Genomic DNA, 18,621 nt, shown 5'->3' with positions numbered 1-18,621 from the left:
GCTGGTGCAGGGATGCTGTCGGCTCTCTGTCACCTCAGGGCTGCCAGACCCACCTGGCTCTGGTGCTGTGGTGGGGTGAGACTCCCTGGGTCGCTGCAGGAGCCAGGTTTGAGCCTCTGGTGGCAGTGACCTGTCCCTTGCAGCAATGTGTCACCAGGAAATGCCCGAAAATGGCCGGACACTGACCGTGCTCACGTTGTCCCCACATCTTCCCCCAGCCCTCACCCCACACACTGAGGGCCACCCCGTTCCCCCACCACGGAAAGTGGCAGTGCTGCCTTCTGCAGATGCTCCATCCCTGCCTGGAGCCTTTCTCTCCAAGGGGCACAGGGACATGGCCGGGCTGTGGCTGGCACCATGTGGCACCTGGCTCTGAGGAGCAGAGGCAGCCCAGTGCTCTCCTCCAGGGCTCTCCAGGGAAGCAACAGGGAGCCTTGGTCCTGTCTGAGTGGCCACAGGGCTGGCTGTCCCCATGCAGTGGTCAGCGTGGCTGGGAGAAGGTTCTGAGCACTGCACCTGGGAGCTGGGTGCTGGATCTCAGCTTGTGCAGAGGAGGACAAGGCTAGATTGCTGTGGAAAGGCATGGCAAGGTTTGGAATGAGGGGGTTTTGGGGGTCTTGCAGGATTTGGGATGTTGCTGTCCTGCTCCTGGCTGCTGTGGGGCACAAAGTGCTCTCTTGGAGCCCAGGGACAGGAGGGCTCTGCTTCCAGAGGGACCTGATTCTGCTTCCAGAAGGAATCCAGCTCTTGTCAGAGCTGGGGTGCCTGGGGGTGACAAGCAGGACATCCTGGCTGGGGGATGGAGCCTGTCCCAGGGAGCTGGGAGAGCCCTGTCCTCAGGGCAGGTGTGTGTGAGTGCTTCATGGAGCATCCTGTGTGTGTGTGTGCATGGACAGGTACAGGAGTGTGGGCACACACGAACCCATGGGTGTCACAAGTGTCCAGGTGTGTTACACTTGTGTCTGTGCCTCTGCCTGTGCTCCTGGGTCCTGCTCTCCTCCCTCTTGGGCGGGGAGGGTGAGAGTAACCTCCAGATCCTTCCTCCCAGCATGTGCTCCTGCTCCCTCCCTTGGAACTGCCGTTATTTATCTTCCCCTGTACCTGGCACTGGGGAGGGCACACCTGGAGTGCTGTGCCCAGCTCTGGCCCCTCAGTTTGGGAAGGATGTTGAGGTGCTGGAGCACATCCAGAGGAGGCAACAAGGCTGCAGAGGGGCTGGGAACACAAACCCTGTGAGGAATGTTTGAAGGAGCTGGGGGTGTTTAGCCTGGAGAAGAGGAGGCTCAGAGGTGCCCTTATTGCTCTCTAAACTCCCTGAAGGGAGGCTGTAGCCGGGTGGGGTTGGTCTCTGACAGAACCAGAGGACACAGTCTCCAGCTGTGTCAGGGAAGGTAGAGGTTGGATAATAGGAAGAAAATTTTCACCAAAAGAATAATAAAGTACTGGAATGCTCTTCCCAGGGAGGTGGTAGAACCACCATCTCTGGATGTGTTTAAAAAACAGTGGCCATGGCACTGGGTGCTATGGTCTAGTTGAGGTGTTAGGGCACGGGTTGGACTCGATGATCGTAGAGGTCTCTTCCAACCTCATCATTCTGGGATTCTGTGATTTATATGAGAAAATATTGAAGCGCCTTCAGTCCCTGCTCAGTGACCTTCAAAACCATCCAGCAAATTGGGCTTGGACGCCGAGCCCGGCCAGATGGCCCCTCTCAAACACGCTGGCCGTGCAAGCGGGGCTGCACTCCTGGCTGCTGCTCCGAGGCAGCCTCGGGAAGCGCTCGGGCTGAGCTCCGGGCAGGCAGCCACGCCGGGGAGGAGCCGCCGGGGCTCTGCCAGGCCGGCTGGGAGGGGCAGAGCCGGCAGCCCGCAGGCTCCGGGGGTGAAAAATGCCTATTTTATCATGGGCTTTTCTCAAATATTCAAATGAATATTGTATGTGTTATGTTAGAAAGTGATGCTGTATTAATTTTCTTAAGTAGTGTGTTAAATATAGTTTTAGGTTATAACATAATGTTAAAATAGAAACTGTGTATGTGAGATACTTTTTTTAAAGAAAGGACTCACACTGAGATAGCAGCCACAGGACACCTGATTCTTACAGAGAAAGAAAATTTCTTGCTCCAGTATCAGAAGAAACGAACTTCTTCCTGCCTTGCTCAGCCCTGAAGATGCCGTCAGGATTTAGAGGAAGAAGCTGACACTGCCCAGACAGAATCCTGTGTTTGAATGGAATTTATGCTTCATGGATGAGGTGTATGAATATGCAACAGGTTATTGCTTTTAAGGGTTAATCCTCTGTTAACATGTGTCCTTTTTCGGGCTTATTTTGCAGAGAAAAAGGTACCTGGACTGTCTGTAACTCTTTGTTTTTATTGTCTCATATTGTCCTAATCCAAATTGTCCAAATTATTATTACTCTAATTATATTACTATTTTTATAACCATTTTATTACTATTAAACTTTTAAAATTTTAAAAACAAGTGATTGGCGTTTTTCACAGGGGAATAATTGAAGCGAGACGGGCAGAGTTAAGTGGGGGGAATCCCAAATTGGAGGGGAGAGGGCTGAGTGTGGGCACCTGGGGCTGCCAGTGCTGTGCCCCACTGGGATAGGTGTGGAGGTGGAAGGTGCTGGAAGAACCTCTGGGGCTGGTGGGGATGGCAGGGAATGGGGCCAGGGCAGCGGGGACTCCTGGGGCTTGGGAGAGCAGAGGGAAAACCAAAATAGGGAAGGGAAGGTTTGGGAAGGGAAGGTTTGGGAAGGTTTGGGAAGGTTTGGGAAGGGAAGGTTTGGGAAGGGAAGGTTTGGGAAGGGAAGGTTTGGGAAGGGAAGGGAAGGTTTGGGAAGGGAAGGGAAGGGAAGGGAAGGGAAGGGAAGGGAAGGGAAGGGAAGGGAAGGGAAGGGAAGGGAAGGGAAGGGAAGGGAAGGGAAGGGAAGGGAAGGGAAGGGAAGGGAAGGGAAGGGAAGGGAAGGGAAGGGAAGGGAAGGGAAGGGAAGGGAAGGGAAGGGAAGGGAAGGGAAGGGAAGGGAAGGGAAGGGAAGGGAAGGGAAGGGAAGGGAAGGGAAGGGAAGGGAAGGGAAGGGAAGGGAAGGGAAGGGAAGGGAAGGGAAGGGAAGGGAAGGGAAGGGAAGGGAAGGGGTTAAAAGACCTGCCAGAGCTGAGCCTCTCTGGAAACCTGGGAGACAGCTGGAAAAGATTTAAATATCTCTTTGCTGTGTGTCTGGGAGCTGTGGGTGCCAAAGGTAGTCTTATTTCTGATAATATCTGGTCTGACACACTCAATGTGTTTAACAGTTTTCAGCTCACTCAGGCAGATGAGCCTAACTAGGAAGCGACCACGCAGGGATTCCAGGATGCTTCATTAGCATGCAGGCTGGAGAGGAGGCTCTGCCTCTACATGCAAAGGGAGGCTGAAGCTACTGCAGCAGCTGTGACTGAGGGATCCATCCCCCAAACTCAGGGCTGACCTGAATGCCATCCTCCAGGGATGCTGGAGACTCTGGTGCAGTGCCTGGAGGGGTGCTGGGGCTGAGGGCCCTTTGTCACCAATGTCCCCAGCACCACCTCCCCCAGGCACTCCTGCTCTCTCACCAGTCACCTCCCTCGCCTGTCCTTGGTCTGTGAGAGGCACTGGGGGAGGTGGGGGATGCTGGTGGCTTTGCCTCCTGGTCAGCAGCACCAGGAACATGGGGAAACACTTCCATACAGACCTGGGAAATGGAGGGGGTTCCTGAAGGAGCTCAGCTGCTGATAAATGCTTCCCAAAGGGGTTGGCATGGCACTGCTGGTGACCTGAGCCTCATGCCCTCAACTGTGGGACACCTGTGAGAGGAATCAACCACATCACCTGAGGTCTCTTGCCCAGGAGGTCCTCCCTTGGCTACTGGGAGGCTCTGCATGGGGGGACAGGACTGTGACAAGTGCCTGTGAGCTGCCAGGGTGATGCTGAGTGTCTCAGTGTGGGAAGCCAGGTGCCTGCTAAGGAAGGCAGGAGCCTCCCCTGAAATGGAGAAACTAAACCCTCCCCACCCCTCTGAATTGCTATAAATTTTAAATTAAGGGGCTCTCAGGCAAAAAATATGGGAACAGGAAATAACAGTTCTTTACTAGGGAAGAAAATGAAAGGATAAAATGAACAATGCAGTGAACTAAACCAACCCTGGCAGAGCCAGAGCACAGCCTGACACCCTGTGGGTCAGGGTGCTGGCAGCAGTGCCACTGGAATTGTGGCTCAGCCCTCCTGCAGTGCCAGGGGTGGTTCTGCTGGAGCAGGGATCCTGGAGAAAGGTGCAGTCTGCCTCTGAAGGTCCAGGGGCAGAGGCAGCTGCTGCTCCTCTGGGAATCCAGTGGAGAAGCCGTGCTGGTGTTCCAGAATCTCCAGATTCTATCCGGGTAGGAATGCTTGGCTCCTCCCCCTGGGCTCACATCTCCCAATGGGATGCTGCAGTTCTTATCAGCCATGCAGGGACATTCCATGGCCTGTTATCAGCAGGGGTCTCCTGGGGGGAGGAGTGGGTGTGGAAGAGATAAGGGAAACTGCGCCTGAACAGGAGACAGCTGCCATGCAGGTGCCTGAACACATCTTGCCCTGCAATCTGGAACACTGAGCCCAGAGGAGCTGCTGCAGTCTGCTGGAGTGCAGACAGGGAATGGCGAGTTGGGCTGAAGATTTCCCTGCCCTCGTGCCTGGCCAGGGTGGCTGTGCCAGAAGGGGGGATTAGAGGGTGAGTGAACTTGTTGCATGACATGCACCATTTTCTATGCAGCAAAGGTATGTTTAATCATGTGGAATTGCTGCCAAGAATTAGCATTGAAAACTATTATTAGGCATTGCTCTTATTAAAGAACAGATTTCCCCCTAAATGCTGTTCTGGAGCAAAATCCAATACCTGGAGCGAGCACCAAAGGTTGATTAGAAATTTTCTATCAAAGGTTGGTCAGCAATTTCCCACCCAAATGGTATCACATGAAAAATGAAACCATCAGAAACATGAGACTATTCTTAAAGTGTCTGTCTGTTTTCAGCAAAACCCCAGCCCTTCAAAATGCAATGATTTGGGTTTTCAACTAAAAAAATCCAACCAAACAACCTCTTGAAATTTCACCAAATAAAAGTATGAAAATTTAATCCAGTGTGATGCCCTTGGTTTGACACGATGTGACCTTGAAGAGGGGGACATGAAGAGGGGACAAACCCTGCTGCTGTTGGACACCTGTGTCTCATGCATGGACTGAGGGTTCAGCATCAGTCCTCATGTGTTGGTGGAGAATCCAGCCCTGAGGGGCATCCATCCCAGCCCATTCCTCCCTTTAATAATATAATAATATAAAAAATAAAATAATTTTATAACAATGAAAATAAAGGCAGATTGCCTTCCCTGGTACTGTTCAGGAGAGCCAGGCAGGTGCTGGTCTCACCTGGAAGCCTGTTCTCTGCACAGGGCTGAAGGACTCCCTGGAATGGTTTTCCATCAGAAATCAGGGGTTTGTTGGAATCACATCTTTCCCTGGGAACTTGTCGATCTCGCTGCCATTTTCCCGGGAAGAAGCCTCACAGAATCACTTTGACTTTCTTGTTTCAGCAGTGTCAAAATGTTTATTCCGCTCATGTCAAAACATGAAGTTCATTTCAGGAAAGTAAAAATATTTCATTTTGACTTTATCATTTCCTTCACTTAACTTCCACTTTATGTTCCATGAAAGTACTTTTTAATAGGTGCTGCCTGAGATCTCCTTGTGCCACCACATCCCAGGGAGGGAGCGTCCCACGTGGCCTTTCCATGGCCCAAATTGGTGTCACCCTGGTTTTTTTAAGTTTTTCTAAACCTTCTGATGTTTACATTTTTGTAACGAACTTTCTCACACATTTTATATGGATAACTCATTGTTTTGCATTCTTTTATGGAAGAGAAGAAATTTGATGGACTGTTGGTTTGTCCAGTGTCATTGGAGAGGTGGCACTGTCACCCCCTCAATCTGCTGTCACTCTTGGAAATCTATAAATGTTGGAGTCAGAAATTAAAAGTGCTCTTTTTTTACCTTGGAGAGCTGCGTGTTTGCTTCATTTTATTTTGTGTCCTATCGTGACAAAATCAGCATTTGGGGGAATTTTCATTTCTCAGGACATGCTGCACGTGTGGCTCTGCCTCCCAAAGCACAGCAGGCACCTTGCACACTGCTGGGGCAGTCTTGGTGCTTCCTCCCCTCCCAACAGGCACCCAGAAACTGCTCTGCTGCTTCTTGGGGTTCTGTCCTGGACCCCAGAGCTGCTGGGAGGGTGAAGGGGATGGGGGCTTCAGGCCAGCCCCCAGGTGCCAGTCTAGGGGCTGGCAAGGAGAGAGGGACACATGGGGTGTTGTAGGAATGAGATGGAGATCCTGCTGGCCTTGTGGGGTGGGATGGGAGGTGACACCAGCAGGAGGTGAGAACACCAAGCCTTGGCTCAGCCCAGAGGTGCTGGGGGAGGGTGGGGCTCAGTCTGAACTCTGTCGGGCCTGGGACTGTGACCATTCCCAAGGATTTGTGCACCCAGACCCTGCAGCATCAACTGCCCATCACCTCCTGCACTGCTGCTGCAGGGAGTGCTGGGGTTGGACTCCTCTGCTCTGCTCTTTCCCCTGGCCCTCTGTGCTCATCCCAGCCTCTGGAAAAGCAGGGCTGGAGCAGCAGGTGTAGGAGGGTATTAACTCAGAAAAATCCCTGAAATTCCAGGTGTCACACCACAGAGCCCCAACTTCCCCAGTGGGCACCTGGTATCTGGGACCAGGGGGACCCTGGGGTGTGGGGGACTGAGGGGACAGCCTGGTGCCCCCCAGCTCTGCGTGTGCCCACGGGGGGATGGCTGAGCAGCGGGGCTGCAGCTCCAAGGGGCAGCTGGCTGATGGAGGTGCTCCTGCCTGCTGCCAGGAGGGTGAAGATAATTATCCAGGTGCTTGGGAAGGGGGGGGCTGAGCCAGCCCCGTGTTTCTGCCAGGGGCAGAGGATTCACCATCCCCCTCTGGGCATCCCAGAGCTGGGTGTGCCCTGCACGCAGGAATGGGGCCACCTGCACGCAGGAATGTGCTGCTCTGCATCCATGGGGATGGGTGAGGAGGTCAGGGATGAGCCTTGGGCAAGCCAGGAATGGGATGGGATGGGATGGGAGCAGCTTTGGTTGAAAGGAGCCACAAAGCTGTCCAACCTGTCACCTTCCCCACCAGCCACCATGCCTGCCTGGAGGGGCTGGCCCTGCTGCACAGGTGGGGAAACTGAGGCAGCAGGTGAGTGAGAGCAGCGTGTTTCTGCAGCATTGGGAGCTGCTAAAGCTCCAGGGTGAGCTGGCAGGGTGGGCAGGAGCTCACCCAAGGGCTGAGGTGGCTGAGGGTGAGGGCAGGGAGAGGCACCTGCTGCAGGAAAAGTGCAGTGGGGGGAACGGAGCAGCACCAGGAGGGAGAGGCACCCCCGGGAAGGGTTCTGCAGGCTGGGACCCTCTGCTCGGCTCAGCCCTGAGGAGCTGGGCTGCGAAAACAAGGCTGGGAGAGAGTGAGAAATGTGGGAGGGTTTTGACTAAGAAAGGCAAGACTGAGGGAAAAAACATCACTGGCTCCAAGTGGGCAAAAGGCTGCGGGGAGAGGAGGGAACGGCACCCTGGGGCACAGGAAGGAGGTCATGGGTGTAAACCACAGCGAGGGAGATTTGGGATGGATCCCGGGAGAAATGCTCTGGGGAGGAGGGAGGCACAGGGCACCACTCGGGGTCAGGGGATTTTGGGGTCAGGTCTCTCCTGAGGGCTGCTCTGGTGCCAGCCTGGCTGAACCTCCCCGCAGCAGTGACACCAGGAGCTGTGGGGCTTGGCCAGCAGGTCCCCAGCTGCCTGGCAGGGGGTCAGGGGACACAGCCCCCCCAAGGCCCCAGCTGCTGGGATGTGCCTCCAGGGCCAGCTGGAGCCTGTGCAGCCGTCACTGTCACTGTGGGTTGTGAAACAGAGCACTTGTCAAGTCCCGCCTGTATATTGTATTATATTTATTACATTATATTGTATCTATTAGATTATATTATACTTTATTATATTATTAGAGCTGTCAGGCCGAGCACTTCCAGGCTGGAACCATCAGCTCCTTTAGTTGCTTGGGTAACCTCAGGCCGTCCCTTTGGGCCAGGAATGGGGCTGCAGGAACAGGGTTGCACGTGGCTGTGCCGCGAAAGAGCTGTCACAGGAACAACTGGTGGCACCGGGGGTGACAAAGAGCAGGAGGATGCAGGGAACACAGTGACAGCGTTACCCAGGCATGGCTGGTGGGCAGGGACAGGGCAGAGCAGGCAGTGTGAGGCAGGAGGGTCCCGGAGGTGGTGGGGAAGGGACAAAGGTGGGGGACACAGTGCAGACAGCTCTGTCCCCAGTGCGTGCAGTGCCCGGGGTGTGTCCCCAGGGGATGGTGAGGAGGGGGATGTTGGGGCGCAGGCAGTGGGGGTGGATGCAGGGGCCGGGGGTCACGCGGGTATCCCCAGTGGGTGCTGGGTGGGTGCACGACGAGGGGTCTGCACCCGCGTGGGTGCCGGGCTGTGTGCGGCTGGAGGAAATAGCGCTGTCCTGTCGTGCCGGGCCAGGCGGGTCCGGCCCCTCGGTCACCGCATGCCGGTGGGGACAGCACCGGGAAGGCACCGGGCTGATGGGCCGCGGGCGGCGGGCAGGACAGGCCCGAGGAGACTGGGATCGGGATAGGGATAGGGATAGGGATAGGGATAGGGATAAGGATAGGGATAGGGATAGGGACAGGGACAGGGACAGGGACAGGGACAGGGACAGGGACAGGGATAGGGATAGGGATAGGGATAGGGGTAGGGGTAGGGATAGGGATAGGGACAGGGACAGGGACAGGGACAGGGATAGGGATAGGGATAGGGATAGGGATAGGGATAGGGATAGGGATAGGAACTGGGATAGGGATAGGGATAGGGATAGGGATAGGGATAGGGATAGGAACTGGGATAGGGATAGGGATAGGGATAGGGATAGGGATAGGGATAGGGATAGGGATAGGGATAGGGATAGGGATAGGGGTAGGGATAGGGACAGGGACAGGGACAGGGATAGGGACAGGGCTAGGGATAGGAACTGGGATAGGGATAGGGATAGGGATAGGGATAGGGATAGGGATAGGGATAGGGACAGGGACAGGGATAGGGATAGGGATAGGGATAGGGATAGGGATAGGGACAGGGATAGGGATAAGGACAGGGATAGGGATAGGGATAGGGATAGGGATAGGAACTGGGATAGGGATAGGGATAGGGATAGGGATAGGGATAGGGATAGGGATAGGGACAGGGACAGGGATAGGGATAGGGATAGGGATAGGGATAGGGATAGGGATAGGGATAGGGACAGGGACAGGGACAGGGATAGGGACAGGGCTAGGGATAGGAACTGGGATAGGGATAGGGATAGGAACTGGGATAGGGATAGGGATAGGGATAGGGATAGGGATAGGGATAGGGATAGGGACAGGGATAGGGATAAGGATAGGGATAGGGACAGGGATAGGGATAGGGATAGGGACTGGGACTGGGATCGGGATCAGGATCGGGATCAGGATCGGGATCTCCCCCAACGTGGGCAGGGGGCGTGTCTCGCGCGAAGGGGGCGTGTTCCGCTAGAGGGGCGTGGCTGCGCGCTGGTGGGCGGGGCCCACGGGGGTCTCCCCGACGGCGCTGAGGGGGCGTAGCCGAGGCGGGCGGGGGCGCGGCCCGTAGTAAAGGGGCGTGTCCCGCCGCGCGGCCGCGTTGCCCGGGGTGACGCTCGGATGCAGCCGGCACCCGTTACGTCACCCGCGGGGCGGGGCCGCTCCCCCCATTCATCCCCCCCGCGCGCGGAGCGTCCCGCCGGCGCCCATCCAATCAGCGGGCGGGGGGCGTGGCCGCCGAGCCCCTCCAGCCAATGAGGCGGCGGCGGCTGCCCGGGGCAACAATGGGGGGCGCCCGGGGCGCACGTGGGGCCGCGGCGGGGCCGGGCGGGGGCCGCGGCCCGGGCCGGGCGGGGGCAGCGCGGTGCCGGAGCACGGTGCCGGGGCTCTCCGCTCCGCTCCGTCCCGCCCCGCCGCTGCCCCGCCAGGCGCGGGGGCACTCCCCTCCCCCGCCCTTCCCCCGCCCCTCCGGGCCCTCCCCCTGTGTCACGGCGGCGCCCGCATTCGGGAACGGGCACGGCGGAGGGAGGGAAGGAGGGAGCGAGCGAGCGAGGGAAGGAGAGAACGAGCGAGCGAGCCGCGGCCGCCCCAGCATGTGGCCCGCCCGCGCCGTGGCGGCAGCGCGGCGGCGGCGGCGGCGGCGGGCAGGTGCGCGGCCGCTGAAGCGGAGCGGGGGGGCGTAGGGGCGGGAGCCGCCCGCCGCCGCCCTCGCCGGCGCTGTCAGGTGCGTGCCGCCCGCCAGCATGGCTCCGCCGCGCCGCCGGACCTAGCGCCGGGCCGCCCGCGGGAGACTGCGCCCGCCGCGCCGAGGGCTGCCCACTATCTCCGTCCCGCTTCTCCCCGCTTAGGTGCCCCGCCGCCCGGCCCCGGAGCCCGCCGGTCCCCGGCCGAGGATGCCGCCCGCCGCCGCTCGCTCCGGTTCATCTGTTGCTGCCTGACCGCGCCGCCAGCCCGATGGATGCGGCCGCCCCCGCGCCCTGCCCGTCCGCAGCCGCCCCGCTGGCTACTGAGCCGGGAACCGCTCCGGAGCTCCGCGGCTGGTAAAAACCAAACCAAAACCAAAACCGAACCAAAAAACACCCCCCCGCTTCGCCCCGGACTGGAGAGGCGGCCGAGGACCATGCAGCGTGTCCCCCGGCTCGGCGCTCCCGGCGCGGCGCCGGGCACAGCCGCCTCCTAGAGCCGCCGGAGCCGGGGCTCCCCCGGACTCGGGGCTCCCCCCGCCAGGACCCGCGCACCGAGCGGCTCCTCCTTCCCTTCTCCCCTCCAGCCGGGCAGGGAGCCCGCCTTCGCACTCCTCTCCCTCTCGAGATTTTGGGTTTTTTGTTGAGTGTTTGGGGTTTTTTTTGGGTGGAAACCGCCCGTAACTCCGGGGGGAGCTGTGGGGTGGCAGCGGGGAGGCGACCATGGAAGAAAAGCTCCAGGCGCATCAGGTGGAGATCGACCCGGATTTCGAGCCGCAGAGCCGTCCCCGCTCCTGCACTTGGCCTCTCCCCCACCCCGACTTGGCGGCGGAGGAGGAAGATGGGGGCGCGGGGGGAACCCCGGCGCTGGCGGCCGGCGGGGACGGAGCCGAGAACGCGGCGGCCCCGGTGGAGCGCAGAGTCGCCGCCGCTCCCCCGCCGCCCCCCGGCGCGGATGTGGGGCAGCTCCGCAAGGCCAAGACCTCCCGGCGCAACGCCTGGGGCAACCTCTCCTACGCCGACCTCATCACCAAAGCCATCGAGAGCTCGCCGGAGAAGCGCCTCACCCTCTCCCAGATCTACGACTGGATGGTGCGATACGTCCCCTACTTTAAGGATAAAGGAGACAGCAACAGCTCCGCCGGCTGGAAGGTACCTGACCCCCTGACCCCAACCCCAACGCAACTTTGCCCTCTCTCCCGAAGGTGTGCCGGAGCTTGGAGGTTTCTCCCGGGGCAGCCGGAGCTGGGTCCTGGCGGGGAGATTGGGGGGATCCCCGCCGTCCTCGCAGTTGGGGAGATAAGGGCTCGGTCAAGTTTTGGGGAGAGCTGGAGCTTCGTGGTGTCGTGTTTTGGAGCCGGGGTGAGCTTGTCCCTGTGTCACCGCCGGCCTCACCCGGGCTGGGGGTCGGAGCGGTGCCGCCGTCCCCCCGGCAGGTCAGGGCTAGGGACGGCGACAGGCAACGGGGTCGCGGGCGGCTCTCCCGGCTGAGCCAGCCCTGGGGTGCAGGGTGCCAACCCCCAGGACGGGGGTGCAGTGGGTGATAACCCCACGGCCGCAGCTCTCCTGGCGCTGCCGTGTCCCCGCGTGGCGGTGGCGTGGCCGGCGGGGCAGCCGGAGGGCGGGCTGTCCCCAAACAGCTGTCCCCAGCCTGGCTTTCACCCAGGGCGTCCCCGCTGGCTCAGCCCCCGCCTTCTCCGCGGCCGCGTCCCCCTCCCGAGGGGCCAGGCAGGCAGCACACGGTCCCCGCGGCATTCCGAGCTGGCGTTCCCCGGCTCTGTGCTCGCCTGGCACTGTGGGCTCGTTAGGATTCCCTGGCGCAGGCAGCATTCCCCGCTCTGTCGCTGCGAGCTGGGGATCCATGGCACCGGTGAGGGCACAGAGGGTGCTGGGTCTGGGGTCACCCCAGCCCCTGCCCCTCTGCTGCGCTCTGCACTGAAAGGGGGAAGAGATCGGCTGTGTCCAGATGGTGTCAGTAAAAAGGAGCCAGTTCCTCTTAAGTCCTCCCCTAAGCCCTGTCACCTCCAGGGTGATTAGTGTGTTACCAGGCTCCGGGGGCTCCCGCACCAGCCTGTGGCCCTGGCACGCGTGTCCTGGCTCTGCTGGGGGCAGCCAGATCCAGCCCACCTCGGGGGGTCGTTCTTGGGTGCAAACTGGGCTCTTTTGGGGCAGGAAGGCTGGACTATGTGGCACCTGTATGCAGGAGCTGCTGTTGTGTGGAGGCTGGCACCCACTCCTGATGGTGGGCTGGGGGCAGCTGGTGTCCCCCCGCTGCGGGAGGGGCGTCAGGGCTGTGGAGGTGGTGCCTGTGTGGGGCCTCTCCAACCTCCACCTGGGGTGAGACCTGCTCAGCCCTGGGGAAAAAAGGGTCTGAAGGGTCTGCCAATGCTTACACGCCATGGGGACAGCAGGGGACATGCACTGGTGGGGTCTGGAGATGTGCCAGGGGGCTGGGAGGGCTGGGATGAGGAGTGAAGGGATTCCCAGGCTGTCACACGTGTCACTGGGGGTTTCTCATTGCGTGATGTGCAAGGGGGGAGGACAGGCTCAGAGTCCAGCTGCTCTTGGGTACCGGGGTCATTTTCAGGGGCTGCTTGCTCAGCTGGGCTCCCCTGTGTGCACCCCATCGTGGGGTGCTCTCCCCTTTCCTGGCCCATCTCGGGCTTGGAGCTCCTCTGCTGTGGCTCTGCCTGGGCGGTGGGCAGGTGCCTCTGCTGCCTGGCTGCTTCCCTCCTGGCAGCCTCCCTTGCCCCCTGCTTTGCACTGGGATTTGAACCTACCAGCTGGGCTGAGGAGTGTCCCCTGAAGTGCCCTGCCCACCCAGAGCTGCCCTGGAGCCTCTCCTGGTGCTGCAAGTGCCCAGTGCCCAGCTGGGGCTGGCACTGCGAGGGCTGGCAGGAGCCAGAGTGAGAACCAGAGACCCCCTTTGCGTGGTGGTTTCATCAGACACCAGCATGCCAGGGGTTAAACACCTACCCCACAGCCCGTGGTCCCTCCTGGCTGTGCCCTGCCCTGTCCCCCTCTGTCCCCTCCCCTGGATGCCCCCACTGGGCAGTTTTCCCTGTGGCCCCAGGCCTGGGAGAAGCATGGCAGGGCTTCAGCTTTTCATTGCCAGAGTCGGAGGGAGGTCTCACTCCTTCTTTGGTTGGTTCCTTCACAGCCTCTTGGTGCTGGACAGAGCAGGATGGTGGGGTCTGGGGGCCCAGCGTGCCCACAGGCATCGGCTGTGCTGCTGCTCTGGCAGGACTCTGTAGGATCATGGAATGCTTTGGGTCAGAAGGGACCTTAAAGACCATCTCACCCCACCCCCTGCCATGGGCAGGGACACCTTCCACTAGACCAGGGTGCCTAGAGCTGTGTTCAAGCTGGCCTTGAACACTTCAAATCTCACTCTTGACTTCTCCAAACCCTCAGTGCCTTGTGCCAGCACTGGGGGGACCTTGCAGGGAGACCCCTCCCTGCATGCAGCCGGCAGTGGGGATGCTGAAGGTGCAGCTGGCTGTGGTGTCTGCTGTGTCCATCAGGAATGTGTGCCCCAGGCTGGTGGTTGTCTCTAGAAAGGGAAGGCTGTTGGCAGGAGTTGCATTTTTGGGGTCAGGCCTCTCCTTCTCCACCAGGCTGCGCGTTGCATTACATGGTTTCATAAAATCATAGAATCTTGGAATGGTTTGGGTTGGAAGGGACCCCAAAGCTCATCTCCTTCCACCCCCTGCCCTTGCAGGGACACCTTCCACTATCCCAGGGTGCTCCAAGCCCTGTTCCTGGTCTTGGACACTTCCAGGGATCCAGGGGCAGCCACATCACTCATGGTGAGGCAAACTGAGGGACAGAACCCAAACACCTCAGCAGTGCCCAGCCTCAGGACCAGCACCAGGACCTGTCTGGGTCTGCTGGAGAGCACAGTGGGGATGCTCTGGCTGCTGATCCTCGGGAAGTGCCTCCCCCAGGGCTGAGCTGGCTTGTTGGGCTTGTGCACCAGGAGCTGCTGCTGCTGCTGCTTCCCAATGCAGGGCAGCGGGCGCCCGCTGACTGACAGTTCTGCTTAATTAGGGAGTTGTTATTTTATCAATTCCAAAGCGCTTGAAGTTTTCTGCTCCAGCTCACGCTTTCCTCTTGTTAATGGGAAACCAACACCCTCCGTCAGGAAGGCAGCGGCGCTGATGCATTTTAAAGGGTTCTGCTTGCTCCGGTTTGACATCCAAAATATAACAATCAAGCCATCAGCTGGTGGATGCCTGTTTGATGCGGCTCTGACAGCACTGAAAACCTTAATTTCCCAGCCTTCCCTCCTCCTCCTCCTCGTTTATATTGCCGGGTCAGTGGCGTGGCGGCCGTGCCTGGCATGGGGGCCGGGGCTGCCATGCAGAGACACCCCCCTGCCGAGTGCCACCGTCCTCCTGCAGGGCAGAACAGGAATTAATTGGGCAGAAAAAGGTGTGGAAATGGCGTGTGAGCGGTGGTGTGGTCAGGGTTCTCATTGCTGCTCGAGGATTTGGGGGTTTGGGGTGCCAGGCTGTGTCCCCTCCCTGCTGCTCTGTGAACCCCCGAGCTGTGGGCAAGGGGGAAAGTCCTGCTGGGCACCCCGAGGATCCTTCCAGGCAGCAGCTCCTGGTGCTGTGGCTCTCTCACTGGTGCCACCCCCTGCCCTTCCCCTCTTGGATGGGGACAGTGCCTCTGGAGCCTTGCCCAGTGTGGCTGGAGAGGCTCCAACCCAGCGCCTGGGAGCGATGGGGATGGCTCTGCCCTCAGGAGGGCAGCCCGAGAGCCACGAGGGTGTGGGTGCTGCCCCTGGGGGTGGCACAGCACTGGAGGGGGCAGTCACAGGGAGGGTGGGGTGACCCGGCTCTGGGGGTGCACCCCGGCTGGCTCCGTTTGTGCTGGGTTAGCAGTGTGGGTAGTGCCCAGCTCGGGGTGGGCACAGCCCGGGGCTGAGTGCGGGCTGGCAGCTCAGGGCTCCCCTTGGGCACTCTGGCTGGGCTCAGCTCGGTCATGGATCCCATCCTCGCCATATAAGGAGATTTTTCCAGCAGCACGGAGAGCCCGATGCTCCCCGATAGGCTGCCCTGGGCTGGAGAGCCCGGTCAGCCCCAGGAGCTGCCGGCCCCTTCACCTCGGGGAACCCCTCTGCTCCAGCTCCACAGCGCTCCTGGATAAGCCCCTTGGGCTGCCCTGGGCTGGGAGCAGAGGGGCTGGGACAGCCCCAGGAGCATTCAGGGCTGGGGGAGCTGCTGGCCCCTTCACCTCGGGGAACCCCTCTGCTCCAGCTCCACAGCGCTCCTGGATAAGCCACCCTGGCTCTCCTGTCCCCACAGGTGCAGCACCCCCAGCATCCCCTGGTGTGAGAGGACTCCCCCCACCCTTTCCCATCACAGGCAGGGTCCCTCTGGATGCTGGGCTGGGGTCTCCCCACCTGTCCCCAGCTTTGCCCAGGGATGGTGGAGCCCACTCACATCCCCCTGATGTGCTGCAGTGCTGCTGCTGGTGTGTCTGTGAGGAATCCCCTTTCCTCCTTCCCACCTCATTTTGCTTTCTCCTTTTGGAGGTTTTCATCTTCTGATTTTTTTTTTTTTCCTTTTCCCTCTCTCCCTTCTTCTGGAATCGCTCCTCACGCAGCGCTAACTGCTGAAGTAACACAAACCTGCTAAATGGTCCGGCTTTATGATGGCATAAAAATGATACTACAGAAGCGAGTGGGGCTTTATTAAACCCCAGGGAAAGGCTCCAAATGAACAGCTTGCTCTGCTCTTAGCTTCCCCCCCTCACTTCCCCCTTTATTTTTAATAACCACTGGAATATAAACTACAGTTAAGATCCTGTGGACTAGAAGAGCGCTTGCAGCCTGGCATTCTCACCGTCCTTCCCCCTGGATCCCTGTGTGCATCCCTCCCTCTGTTTCCTGCTGCTGGGGTGGGAGGAGGACCGGCAGCCTGGGCTAGAAAATGGATTTTGTAATTTAAAAGCTTTGCAAATATTTTTTAGGGAGGCTGTGGGTCAGGCCAGGTGTGTTTTGGGGGCTCCTTGGCCAGGCTTCCCATCCCAGTGGGACCCTCACTGGAATGCTGCTGGCAGTGGGAGGCCCTTCAGGAGTGGGGTTGGACACCTGTCACCTCTGGGTCCTTGCAGGGAATTGACAGGAAGGGGATGAATGTCCCCTCCCCGTGCATCAACAGGCTCTGGGCATGGTTGGACCCCCATCCCCAGGCTGCCCCCTCCATCCCTGGGGTTTATCCCTGGGGTTCATCCCAGGCCTCACAGCCGCTGTGTCCTTGTCCATGGGGATGCTCTGGAGCTGGCTCAGGGTCTCCCCTCACTCTGACAATCCCCGTGTCACCTCCCTGTGGGGAGGCAGCTGCCCCCTGTCCCTGCACCCACCGCGGTGGGCTCCCTGCTCCCAGCTCAGGTTACTTTTAATTATCCTGACACTTGCCGGCTCCCAGGGAAGGTGCCTGGTTAGTGCCGAGGTGAAAGGCACTTTGGGTTACGGAAGGACACGCGGAGGCTCGCCTGTCTGCCGCTGAGGCTCATTTTGGACAGCATCTGTTCATTATTATGTGGTGCCTTGGCCGGGTGCCAGCCGGGGGAACTGAAAGCCCCGGCACAAAGCTCGCTTTCACCCGCTGCGGGTAGGAGGAGGAGGAGGAGGAGGAGGAGGCACCCAGCGCTGGGCGGGGAGCCCGGGGACCCCCAAGCCAGGCTGATTCCTTCTGTCCCAGCAGGGATGCTCCAGCATCCCAGGGCATCCCAGGCTGCTGCCTGCTGGGAGGTGTCATAGAATCATCATCAGACTGGTTTGGGCTTGAAGATCACCTTGTTCCAACCCCTTACCATGAGCAGGGACAACTTCCACTAGGAGATGTCCACCCCTGGGACTGCTGCTGTCCTGTGGGTGGGCGTCAGCAGCAAAATGGGGCTGGTACTGGGGTCTGTGTGGCTTTGTCACTTTGTCAGCAAGGGACTCATTCCTCTCCTCCCCAGGACCCCCGTGCCACTCTGTGCATCCCTCCATGCCCAGCAGGGCTGGAGCGTGGTGGCCCTTGGGCTTTTCCACGGGGGTTGGTGGCACTTTGTACACACCGAGCCAGTGATGCAGCAGCGCTGCAGCCCAGCCCCTGCTCCCTGGGGCCTGCAGGGCTGAGGAGGTTTCCCAGGGTGGTGGCACTGGGATGGCTCCACCTGGATCCCCTGGTGCTGCCAGACACCTCCTGTGGGGCTGGGCAGATCCCAGAGGTGCAGGCAGTGATGCTGCCGGGCACCTGCAGCCTCCCTGGGCACGTGTCCCCTTGTGTGTCCCCTCGCGTGTTCCCTCGTGTGTTCCCTGGTGTGTTCCTCCTGTGTTCTTATGTGTGTTCCTCGTGTGTTCCCTGGCGTGTTTCCTCGTGCGTTCCTCTTGTGTTCCCTGTCTTCCCTCATGTGTTCCCTCGTGTGTTCCCTGGTGTGTTCCTCTTGTGTTCTTATGTGTGTTCCTCGTGTGTTTCCTTGTGTCTTCCCTCGTGTGTTCCCTGACACGTTCCCTTGCATGTTCCCATGTGTGTCCCCTCGTGTGTCCCCTCACGTGTTCCCATGTGTGTTCCCATGTGTATTCCCCATGTCCCCTCATGTGTCCCCTCGTGTGTTCCCTCACACATTCCCTCCCGTGTCCCTGTGCCTGTGCCCGGGCTGTGCCAGGCTCCCCCCACGCGCTCAGCCCACGCCCTGCAGCAGGATGTGTCTGTCAGGTGTGCCAGAGCAGCACGGGAGGGACCCTCCAACACCTGGTGACCGCTGCACCTCCCTCCCGGCAGCGTGGGCTGGTGGCAGTGTCCCCCTGTCCTCGGGGACCTTGGGGACAGCATATCTTGGGGACACAGGGTGTCTTTGGGGTGAGCTTTGAAAGCTGTGTGTGGGTGGGTGGGGGTAGCCCAGGTTGGGGCACTGAGCAGCCGCCTTTGATTTACTTTGATGGGGGGAAAAAAGAAGTCCCACCGATTCCAAACCCCACAAAACACTCCCCCAAAAATGAAGGAGGCAGTGGCACGGAGGAGGAGGAAGGCAGGGGTTGTTGGCAGGCGCCTGGCACGGTGCCAGCGCGGGGACGCTCCGGAGCAGACATGCCAAGCTGTAATTGCAGACAGGCTCATTTCGAGAGACGAGACGGTTATTTTTAACTCGCGTTAAGGTAATGCACTGATCTCCTGCCTGTGGGTTCAAAAGTTCACCCCTCCCTCTCCCCAAAACCCCTTTGCTCGCCCGCCCCGTGGGGGTAGCTCTGGTCAGGCTGTGAGTGACCCCTGGG

General features: G+C 59.6%; 1 protein-coding gene across 1 annotated transcript in view; it reads left to right on the top strand.

The window, feature by feature from the left end:
* Nucleotides 1-10,375: 10,375 nt before the first annotated feature.
* The window catches only part of FOXO6 (forkhead box O6), a 39,072-nt gene continuing 30,826 nt past the window's right edge, over nucleotides 10,376-18,621 (top strand). The window contains exons 1-2 of the mRNA XM_059868582.1: nucleotides 10,376-10,390; nucleotides 10,515-11,501. Of these exons, the coding sequence (XP_059724565.1) occupies nucleotides 11,073-11,501 (429 nt within the window). The 5' untranslated portion in view covers nucleotides 10,376-10,390; nucleotides 10,515-11,072. The remainder of the gene's footprint in view (nucleotides 10,391-10,514; nucleotides 11,502-18,621) is intronic.

The sequence above is a fragment of the Haemorhous mexicanus genome, chromosome 27 (assembly GCF_027477595.1).
Source record: "Haemorhous mexicanus isolate bHaeMex1 chromosome 27, bHaeMex1.pri, whole genome shotgun sequence".
NCBI lineage: Eukaryota > Metazoa > Chordata > Aves > Passeriformes > Fringillidae > Haemorhous > Haemorhous mexicanus.
Note: the sequence above shows the minus strand (reverse complement) of the source record. Positions and strands in the feature narration are given on the sequence as shown.